At 50.3% G+C, this 11612-nt stretch overlaps 2 protein-coding genes across 2 annotated transcripts; both read right to left on the minus strand.

Annotated features, from left to right (window-relative positions):
• Positions 1-1361: 1361 nt before the first annotated feature.
• On the minus strand, positions 1362-9143 carry N7529_004301 (type I polyketide synthase; the record flags this gene model as incomplete). The annotated part of the gene is made up of 6 exons (XM_057239828.1): positions 1362-3158; positions 3216-3500; positions 3554-7915; positions 7985-8381; positions 8435-8592; positions 8649-9143. The coding sequence occupies 6 exons, from the start codon at positions 9141-9143 to the stop codon at positions 1362-1364; spliced, it is 7494 nt and encodes a 2497-aa protein (XP_057099123.1).
• Positions 9144-9846: 703 nt separating this feature from the next.
• N7529_004302 (aminotransferase class I/II-fold pyridoxal phosphate-dependent enzyme) lies at positions 9847-11395 on the minus strand (the record flags this gene model as incomplete). Its single annotated transcript, XM_057239829.1, has 3 exons — positions 9847-10293; positions 10366-10508; positions 10564-11395. The coding sequence occupies 3 exons, from the start codon at positions 11393-11395 to the stop codon at positions 9847-9849; spliced, it is 1422 nt and encodes a 473-aa protein (XP_057099124.1).
• Between the last annotated feature and the right edge of the window lie 217 nt (positions 11396-11612).

Raw genomic sequence — 11612 nt, forward strand, 5'->3', positions numbered from 1 at the left:
CCGCTTCTGATTTGCTAGACCAGTTTGACATAGAGTTTACTTATTGCCGAGGGTATAAGGCTTGGCCTTACTTTGCAGTGATAGCTATTGTTTGAATGACAATCCAGAGATTACATACAATATTGAATACACCTAACTCTCTACATACATTGTACAGAAATTAAATAAAAAACAAATTTCAACTCAATAGTTCCATGGATTCTCTCGGAGAGAATCCCGGAACATGAGATGTACCTTTTGCATGACGTAGCCATATAAAGGTACCAATGTACCGGAGCATACGGTCAGTTATTGGACCTTACGCCGATTCCACACTATGCCAAGATCGAACTTGCCGAGCGAATCATCGACGATGAGTACCGCCTCATCAATACCATCACACACGAGTACTGCCATCCAGCCAACTACATGATCTCCAACGTGCGCGACAAACCACAGGGTGCTAGTTTTAAATACTGGGGCCAGAAGTGTGCCGAGGCCGTGGAAGAACACCATCTATATGGTGGTCGGATTAATGTAAAAACAAAACACACCTACAAGATTGATTACAATTATGTGTGGGTCTGTATTTCCTGCGGCCAGAACATGGACGCCATTCGAAGAGTATCGATCTGTGCAGGCAATGCTGTGGCGATTGCAAAAATGGGTTGAAGCAGATCAACCCCCTGCCTCAGGCTCACCATCCTGGGGTGGTTGACGGCGTGGCGGCAAGCCCGGGAGGATTCATGTCATTAAATATAGCAAACCGATGCGAGTAAGAATGGATAGTATCCGACAAGGGAGGCCATTTTCGCAGAATTGACACCGCCCTGTCCTCTTCTCATAAACGGTAGCTTTTACGGCATAGGCAATTGTGACGGGTCATCCGAGTCCTAGAACTCCTAAGCTTTCCAACGAAAGATGCGGGAACTTATATAATCTAGGCCCATGATTCTTCGTCTGTTATCCCCAAAAGAGTGTAGTTCCCCTTTTCCTAGTTTAATTAGAGAAAGTGATACCGTTAATCAAGCGTAGTGACTTGCCTTCGGGGGTGAAGACCGCTCCAACGCTGAAAGTGATTGTGGTAACACAGGGCTCAGTGGGCTACGACTTCCCGATGGGCGATTTGTGGGAGTTGATGGAGGTCGGGATTTGCGACCTTTTTGAGTAGAAAGATGTTGGATAGACAAGAAGTGAGATACTGGAAAGATAGCGGATTGGTGTAAAAGGAAAGAAAGAAGACCCCTCTCACTAGTAACCAACTAGCTAACTAAATGGGGAATGAATGTCTGACTTTCTAGGCGCCAACATGGTTGGTCTCAACAAAACCAACCAAAAAGATCTTAGGATTTCGTGAGTATAGACGACCACATTGCAATAGTCTATGCATGTTCTTCACTCAGTGTCTTCAGAACTCCTTCCGCCGCATGCCTACCCAGTCCGTCCAGGTTTCCCATTCCCAGCAATTCAAGGACGCTGATATCAAACCCAAATGCCTGCCTCCACCAACTGCGCATCTCGACGCCAACCAAAGAATCCATTCCCAGCTGGGCAAGTGACACAGACGTATCCAGGTCCTCCGGCGACTTCAGAAGGAACATAAATAGCTTCTTGCCTATTTCTTGAGCAAGGAATGTTGTCGACTCCTCGCTGCTGAGAATGCTCGCATCTTCCTTGGCTCGCGCCATGAACGACTTTAGATTATCACTGTTCGAGCCAGAGGTTCCCGCACTGATCTTGGAAGAGTTGTGGTAGGCGGCCATTCGCACGTCCTTTCTCCAAAACGCACGGCTTTCGGAGCTGCTCAAGGGAATTGCTGTCGATAGACCCAGTGCAATGGTGTTCTTGTCCACAAATGGCTCAGCGAGGGTATCGCAGCTAGCCGGAGATGTTGTAAGGGACAGAGCAGCTGCGCTGACAGCTTCCATGAGTTCAGGCTCCGTGATTCCATGTGCACTTGCGAGCTTCATCCTCTTCAGAAGAGCATCGTCTTGCGAAACATAACCAACATCTTGCACTGCTCCAATATCCAGGGAAGATGCCGCGAGACCAAGGCTTGTTCTGTACTGCACAAAGGAATCCAGGAAAGTGTTCGCTCCGGCGTAGTTTGCCTGACCGGCTTGTCCAGTGACTCCAGACATGGAAGAGAACAAAATAAAGAAGTCAAGTTCGATCCCAGCGGCGAGAGTAGCATGGTGGAGATTCCAGGTCCCTTGGACCTTAGGAGCCACCGCAGTTCTCCACTCGTCTATGCTCATGCGCCCGAAGTTCTCGTCACGAAGAACCATAGAACATTGGATAATGCCCTTCAGATTTGGAGCTTGCTCCAAAGCCCGAGTCACATCCTCTTGCTGCAAAACACTTCCTTTGACGAGACGTATCTCACATCCCATGCTTTCGAGCTCTTTGATAGTGTCGGGATCATCAGGGCCATTTCCAGCGCTTCTGGAGAGGAATACAATACGGCGTGCGTTTCGCTCAGCCAAGTGCCTTGCCACTGCTCGCCCAAGGCCACCCAGGCCACCAACGAGGAGATAAGATGCCTCACTGTCCAGGTTCAGTTCCTTCGGTGCCTTGACGGATGCAGTATCAAGTTTTAGATTACCATCAGTGTTCCTGATTGAGATAATAATCTTGCCCAGATGCTGGCCTTGTTGCATATAGCGGAATGCCTCTTCAATCTCCGAGGCATTGAAAGCTTTCTGAGGCCTGACGGGATTGATCTGGCCACTCTGCAAGTACCATACAACTTCCCTGAGAAGCTCCTTGACCTTTGACTGTTTTCTTGCCATGAGTGCATCAAGGTAAAAGCAGGAATAGGTCCGGCTGCCGAGGAAAACATCCATATCGAGCTTGCCGGCACCGAGGAAGTCACGCTTTCCGATCTCGACCAGGGTACCAAACTCTGCTACACAACGCCAAGTGGCATGTAAAAGCTCTCCAGATAAAGAGTTCAAGGCGACATCCACGCCTTGTCCGTCTGTTTCACGCATGATCCCTTCCACAAAGCTGGTGTCCCTGGAGTGGAAAATTTGGTTCTTTGGAAGTCCAAAGGTTTCGACAAGGTGATTGATCTTCTCTTCGCTTCCGACGGTTGCGTAAATATTAGCGCCTACCATGAGAGCAAGTTGGATAGCAGCTAGACCAACACCGCCACAGGCACTGTGTATAAGCACGGACTAAAGGTTGTCAGTACCGGTTCAAGGTGAGAGTTTGATTAAGTGGAGGCAGCTTACTTGTCCCTTCTGCAACTTGCCAATATGAAACAGCGAGCAAACTGCAGTGGCAAAGACTGCCGGCATACTCGCAGCATCTTCGAAGCTGAGGCTGGCGGGAATCTTTACGCAAAGCCTCTCTGGGGTAACCACGTGTGACCCAAAGGAGCCATCGCCTAAGAGCATGACCCGATCGCCAATGCGAAGGTCCGTAACATCGGGACCAACACGGCAGACAACACCACTGGACTCGATCCCGAGACCATCCTCCGGATAGGGAACTACTGCCAATGAGCCCAAGACATCCTAACCATAACATATTAGCTATTTGTTCAAGATGAACGGTAGAAGGGGCTTACCTTGAAGTTTAGCCCCGCCGCGTGGAGTTGCACCTCTACGTCGTCACTCAGGAGGATCTTTTTCTCACGCGGAGCCCATCTCAGAGTATTGAGACGCCCTGGCTTACCCATGTCGAGGCCAATGCGTTCTTCTGAAATGGCAGTTGACGAAAGTTCATCAGTCAGAGAGAAGGGATAGATTCTGCCGACGTTGACGGTGCCATTGCAAATGGAGTACTCGTATTCAGGCTTGAAAGTCTCATCCTCCACTCTTGTTTGGAACTTTGAAAACACATCGACCACCTTCTCCAAGGAAGAGCCAAGGTGATCCACTTCGCACGTGGCGAAGTCCAAAAGCATCTCAGTACGGATGGTACGAGCGGTGCCAATAACCTGGGCATAGTTGGGGTCACGACACTGAATTTGACATGGCTGTGTCACCCAAAACAGCGCGGACTGCCCAAGGTTGTTCAATACCCGTTGGAAGGATAGGAAGCGAGATTCATCAATATCTTTGAAGAAGGGCTGTGTGGAATCAAGGAGCGAAATGATGTCCTGCCCTGCCGGTAGCTCCTGACCAAGTCGATATGGTTGGACCATGAAGCCTCGGCCCTCCAGAACTCTGGACAAAGGGGTCAGATGGGGGCAGACCTCATCACTTAGAATGGAGATTGTCTTGTTAACAGGATTTCTCTCTGTTTGTGGGCTTGCGACCATGATAGCATTCAGCTGATATCCTTCTTCAGCATCATGTACGACTGCATCCAGGCCATTAAAACCGGCATCTCTGAGCTCTGACTCCCATCGAGCTGGGGTCACATAGGGTTGATCTGGGCGACCGTCTGGTCCACCATACCACCAACCTGGTAGAGTACCGAAAATGAAGTTAGGCCATTTGGAGGCAGAGTCAAGCTCATGGAGAAGAAGTCTGCCGCCAGGAGAGAGCAATTGGCGCACGTTTCTCAGAGTCTCATTTAGACTCTTTGTGGCGTGAAGGACATTGGTGGCAATAACGAGGTCAAATTTGTCCTCTTCGAATCCTTGCTCGGCTGGACTCTGGCTGATGTCCAGAACGCGATACTCAATATTGCGATAGTCCTGGAAATGATCCTTCGCAGAGACGAAGAATGCGGAAGAAATGTCGGTGAACGCGTACTTGGAGTACAAGGGCTGCCCAGTAGGCAGAACCAAATGTTTCAACATGCTTGCTGTGGATGCCCCTGTGCCTGCGCCGACCTCGAGAATGCGAAGATTAGGCTTGCTGTGGGCGAGGTGGCGGATGAGTTGAGATCGGTCCACGGCATCCGTCGCAATATATAGCTTCGTCAGAGTATTGTCGGCCAACAATAATTCGAGAGGATCTGTCTCCCCAGACAACAGGCCTTCCATGTTGTTGACCACTTTCTGGACGGCAGTAGCACAGTCCTCTACAGGTGTCCCTGCCATCTTTTGAACCAAGCTCGAAATTTTCCTTTTGATGGAGGCGCCATCCATGGCAAGAAGTGATGAGTCGTCTCCGTAGCCGCGGACCTCCCGTGCCATCCAATTCATGTACTTGGTCATGTGAGGGAGACTGGTTTGAGCTCCCTCAATCAGTCGTTCCGAATATACCAGACACAGGCGGGCAAGCTCGTCGAGAGTTGGGGTGTATAGACGCCTGGGAATCTCAGGCTTTATGAGACGGGTGACGTCCAGGAAGTCGATGTGTGGTCCCCACGTGAGACGTGCCGATGTCATGGGCTTGGCTGTTCCTAGCTCCTCAGCTTCTTCCAAAGGCGAGAGTTTGGCACCTTCCATGTCCAACACAATATCGCCGTTCGATATGCATTGTACGCGGCTGACAACATCACCACTGCCTTTGATGAATACAGCCGACGCCGAGACCTTGATATCCGCAGCGGGATCGCAGCGATGAACAGTCACCCTCTCGATTTTCGTTGGCACTCGCCGGTAGTGTTTCGCCTCGACACGTCCCTTAGTGCCTGCAAGAGGACCGGATTGAATGCAGGCATCAATCACGGCTGGATGGATATGATAATGCTCTTCATCTCCGCAGACATCGTGTGACAAGCGAGCAGTCGCGCGATTATCGACTGTACCCGTCCGAATGTCCTCAAGGCGTTGGAAATGGGGTCCGTAACCGATACCGGCCCGAGAGAGAACATCATAGTACTTCCGTCGCTGCACCTTTCGCGGGAGCAGGCCCTCCTTTGGCTTATGCACAGGCTGTATCTTCTCAGATGCAACCTGCCCTGTGCAATGCTTCATCCAAATGTTTCCGTTGAAGGACGCAATCGTGAAATCCCACCACTGGCTGTCCATCGAATCGGTGAGGTGAACTGGACGGAACGTAGTGACTAGCTCAGCGGGTGCATCCTCCGACAACACGAGAGCCGAACTGAGTACGACATTTCGCAATGTAAAGGAATCTTGCGATCTACTAATCTGTCGAATGCCTTCACCGATCATTGAAACATAGCCAGCACAGGGGAAAATGACATTGTCCTCAATCTTGTGGTCTCGGAGCCAGCTCGCATTTTCGATGAGCAACATGTTTCGGAAACTGGGCTCAAGGCTCGTACTCTCAAGCTGACGGACACCGAGGAGGGGATGCGCCGGGAACTCACGATCTCTCCATTCTTGAGAAATTCTGGATTCGCGCCAGTAGTTGGATTTGTGGTCCCAGGGGTACCGTGGGAGGTTAGGAAGACAGGTTCCTGTGGGAATGAGTTTGGTGAAGTCGATTGGGACGTTCAGCTCAAACAACTTTCCAAGCGCGGTCAAGAAACTCTCAACGCAGTCCGAGCCACGCTCCATTACTCCGACGTATGGTGCTGAGCTCGATGCTTGTGTCATAATTTGCCTGACGGGACCTGCAAGTGCTGGATGTGGTCCAACCTCCAAAAAGGTGACATTGTCGACCTGGTCTAGGACTCCGGCAATTGCTGACTTGAAAAGAACGGGTGACTCGAGGTTTCTCTGCCAGTACTTTGCGTCCAAGGCGACCTCCTCAGGCTTTCCCGAGCCAGTGACGGAAGAGAAGAATGGCACGGATGGTGGATTGCCCTGGACATCGCGGAGCAAGGCTTCGGCGTATTCTCCCCCAACCTCTCGCATGTGATACGAATGGTACGCCTTTTCGACCTTGAGCAGTTTGGCTGTCACGTCAGGGTGCGCTTCCTTGATACGAGAGATGGTGGATTGCACCTCTTCAGCATCTCCCGACAGGGTAACGCTCCTTGGGGAATTCTCGCATGCAACCACGACCTTTGGTGGCGTCAGGAAACTGCTCACCTGATCCCAACTCAGCCCAACGGCAGCCATCACTCCAGGTCTCGTCTGCTTCTTGGCGGCAACTCCTCTTTGCCATGCAGATATGATGGCTTCCTTGGCCGTAAGGGCTCCAGAAGCATAAGCTGCCGCAATCTCACCGCTGCTATGACCGACGACTGCGGATGGCTTCGCACCAACAGCTGCAAGGAGATCAACCAAGGCTAGTTGGACAGCTGTGCAAAGTGGTTGCGACAGCTCTGCCGTTTGGACTTTGGAAGTTCTTGCTGGTTTCAGAAGCTCTTCTTCCAAAGTCCAGCTTGGAGCGCCCGGAGCATCTCGGAGGTATCCGTCAAGGGCCCTAATGCTGCTTTGGAAACAAAAGTCGGAGCGGAGCAGAAGTTGGCGACCCATTCGGGGCCATTGCGCACCCTGCCCGGTAAACAACATGACCAAATTTGGAGACGTGGTGGGTACCTTCCGACCCTGGCTAAGAGCCCCGGATGGCCGATCACCACTGGCGACTAAGTAGGATCGGTGTGACAAGCGTTCTCTCCGATGCGCAAGGGTGTACGCAAGGTCTTCAATGCTTTCCGGGTTCTGACCAACCCAGTCCCGGAAGCTGTTGGTCATGACTTCTAACGAGGATGCGGAATTGGCAGATAATAGGAGCAAGTGTGATTTGCTAGGCTCATATTGATGGGTTGTCTCAGGTGTATCTTCGGAAAGATTGAAGCTGCGCGCCGAATCGAGAATGACATGCGCATTTGATCCTCCAATGCCGAAAGAATTGACACTGACTCGTTCATGGCAAGACTCGGGCCATGAAGTTGGCTCCAATGGAACAATAAGTTTCCTCTCTTGGAAGGGGATCTTTGGGTTCGGGCTTGAAAATTTGATGTTCGGTGGAATCTTTTGGTTCTCCAGGGTTAGAACACCCTTGATGAGGGCCGTGAGTCCCGAAGCACCTTCGGAATGTCCAAGGTTTGGCTTGACAGATCCAATATGAACACCAGAGTCTCCAAATACACGCGCAACAGCATTTGTTTCAATAGGATCACCGACTGCCGTGCCAGTGCCATGGCACTCCACGAACGCAGTCTTAGAAAAGTCCTTTAAAGAAGTCAGTCTCATTTCCATCATTCCTTGAACCTCGCAACAGTTGAATCTGAGTCGACTTACGGTGATTCCGGCTTTCTCATAAGCCTTTCTGATCAGAGCTTCTTGACTTTCGGTGCTGGGTTGCGCAATGCCCGGTGTTCTGCCATCGCCGTTCGAAGCAGTGGACCTGATTACCGCACGGACCGGGTTGCCATCTCGAATAGCAGCAGCAAGTGGTTTAATATACACAGCAGTAACAGCTTCACCTCTGGCATAGCCATTAGCGTCAGCAGAGAAGGTCTTGCAGGAGCCATCCGGCGATAAAACACCCTTCTCAGTCATGAACGCTGTCATCCCAGGAGCCATGATCAAATTTGCACCTCCCACAACTGCCGCTTGGCAGTCACCCCTTTGAATGGCGGAGACGGCCTCGTGCAAGCAAATAAGTGCCGCAGAGCAAGCAGTCCGGACGGTCATACTATTCTTGAGTCAATATCCCAGTCTGTAAAATTGCAAAGACAAGGTACGTACGTTGGTCCCTTGAGATCCATCTCATAGGAAATGCGGCTAGAAAGCATGAAGTCGCTGTAGCCATCGACTCGGTTGACTCCAGTCTGTTGGTGGTCTCTGTTTTGCATTTCAAGCCAGTCCTCACCATAGCTTCCCATGTAGCATCCCGTCACGCTACCCTGCATCCGCCAATATCAGCAAGGTCTTCATGATCAGTTGTCAGGGAATCGCTTACCTTGAAGTCCATTTCACCGGCATCATCAAGGGCTTCCCGGACGACTTCCAGCATCAAACGTTGCTGTGGGTCGGCAAATTCAAGCTCTGCGCGACTCAGCGAGAAGCGAGAAGCATCCAGACTACCGAGCTTGACACTCTCATCAAGAAAATATCCGTATTCGGTTGCAATGGTTCCTGGACGTCCAGAGGTAGAGTGGTATGCAGAGATGTTGTACCGGGACTTTGGAACGCGGCCTCTTGCATCGCCTTTGGCTACAAGAAAGTCCCAAAACTCCTGTGGACTTGTTAATCCGCCAGGAAGGCGAAGGGCCATACCACATATCGCGATGGGGGAATCGGGTGACGATTCATTGACTTCGAGATCTGACCCGCTTTCGGGCGTTAGGGGCATCTCTTCGGTCTGGGAAGTCCCATTGGAGTGAAGGCTGGCCTCTGCCAAACTATTCAACGCTCCATTGGCCTGTGTTGGTGGATTATGGTCTAAAGAACTCATCGTGAACTCCGATGGTAATATGAGGGAAATGAGTGATGAATTTCCGTTTTTCTTTTGACTGATGATCGTCTCAACCAAGTTCTTCTTCGGCCTTTTATACCTGAGCGCCAAATTTCGCCCCCATATGTGGATATTTGGGCGTTGCTATATCTCCACGGCTTCAACAGCCAGAGTGAGATCTTAGGCTACATTCGTATCTTGCAGTACACCAAATACCGTGGCTTGTCATGATAGAAACTAGAACATATTCTGACTATGGAGAACAGAGGCTACTGACGCAAGTAAGACGAAGATTGCATAGGTAGCGTCTGAAGGATCTATACTAATTTCCCTCAAAAAAATTACGCGTAGTATACGTATACCGGGGGCCATTTGAGCTTGGCAAAGTGACATCGTTCGATCATGCATTGCCCCTTCTTGACAGGGTCTAGCCATTCCATGATTATGACTTGACTCACTGAAAGTGAGATGCCAATGCTGATGGAAGGCCTCATTATACGTAATATACGGGCCAAGGCCGGCTTTACCAGCCTACAAATACTCTCCGATCTACTCAATTATACGACCTGCAGATACTATTACAATGTTACTGTCGCAATTGAATCCCGTTATAGCTACTGCAATAGTATATATCCGTATTCTTTATGGACAATTGTGGGTACCTGACGCCTCCTGAGTCAGCCCCCGCCGCTATATACAATGCCTAGTTGGAGCCATTCAAACTCTCTTTTGTCATCAGACTGTAAGCATGGCGGGCGGCAGCGGGAAGTTTGACTCCGCCTCCATCTCTCTGAATCTGAAGCATCTCCTCGGCCCATTCACAGGTACACTGGGCGAGTCCCTGGATTTCAGAATCTGTGTTCTGTGCGTGGAATATGATGCGAATTCTATCAGATCCCTTTGGCACCACAGGGAAGCTGATTGGATACACTGAGTATCCTGCTAACTGAAGATGAATGGCAAGATAGAAATTGTGCTTGGGACGAGTCCATATGGGGCAGATCTGAGTTACGAATGGTAGGGAATCCCAGTCATCTTCCTCATAAAGAGGAATACGCAGAATACCGGCATCGTTCGCACGATCCCAAACAGGGTGAGAGGTGATAGTTGTCAAGAACAGCTTCACCACGTGTTGAACTCTACTTTGTGCCTGAAGAGAATACCATTTGTTAAAAACATTCTCTCTGATAAGTAAAATGGATGAGTCAGAGAATGCACTCACCTCCATGGTCTCTCCAGACCTTAGCATCTTGTAGCCCACTCGTGTTGCGGCACAAAGTGGGAATGATGGCGCTATAGAGAACATGATAGGCCGCGCGCGGTTGATTAAGATCTTTCGAATGGTAGAGTTGCATAGAATAACTCCTATAACTCAAATTAGCTTTGATGTAGTGTCTTAAAGTAGCAGAACAGGCCTTACCACCGGTACCACAGAGAGTCTTCCCGAGAGTGTGATTGCGGACCGCAACCTCTTTCTCGAGTCCCAATTCACTGACCAGGCCTGCACCATTTGGGCCAATATGGCCGCTGCTATGGGCCTCGTCCATGACAAATTGAGCGTTGCCATCCGGGAAAGTTTCCTTGGCGGCTTCAATCAACTCCCGCAGTGGGCAAACATCCCCATCCATGCTGTAGAAGGATTCGACCGCAATGATGACGCATCGAGTGCCATTACGGATTTGAGGCTGCGAATTCTTCACATCCGTCAGAGTTTCCACAAAGGAACCAACATCGTTGTGACGGAACGACTTCTGGCAAAGAGCCACACTATGCTTGAACCCATCGAGGGCACTAGCATGAATGAGCTCATCATACACGATGGCGTCACCCGGAAGTGGAATAGCAGAAAAGATGGCATCGTTGGCAATCGCTGATGAGTTCACGATCAGGCCTGTTTCAGCCCCGTGCAGCTCCGCGACCTCATTCTCAACGGTTTCGAGGTATTTCGAGTTTCCATTCAGTAATCTGGTTCCGTGGGCACCCAGTTGAAACGAGGGGTTGCGATCAAGCTCATCTAAAAAGGCAGCTCTCAAGGCCCCGGATTGACCAATCCCCAAAACGTCGCAAGACGAGAAGTCCATGGGAGTGTCCTGATTATGCAGCATTGCACAGCTATGCTGGGCTCTGCTGATATCAAGTTCCTCCTCAAGGTTCCGATAGAACACCGAAGAGTTCTTTGATTTCTGCCCATGGGTCTGTTGGGCCTTCGCCCATTCTGCGACAAAGGAAGAAGATATTGGAAGTGCAGACATTTTGGCAAAGTTTTCTCAATGTCAACGACGCGTCAATAGAGATGAAAGGAGCAAAGTATATGTTTTAGGTATGAGCGAAAACCCTGGAGACTCTACTTTTATCAACCCTGCGCGTAGAGTTACGTTCTCGGAGTGTTATGCCCGACGGTCCAAAGGCCCCCATACCATGTCCTATGGGTACGAAGACGTGTACTGGGTACCAAAGGGCCAGAACACA

This window comes from Penicillium soppii (genome assembly GCF_028829465.1).
Source record: "Penicillium soppii strain IBT 18220 chromosome Unknown utg000004l, whole genome shotgun sequence".
Classification (NCBI taxonomy): Eukaryota; Fungi; Ascomycota; class Eurotiomycetes; order Eurotiales; family Aspergillaceae; genus Penicillium; species Penicillium soppii.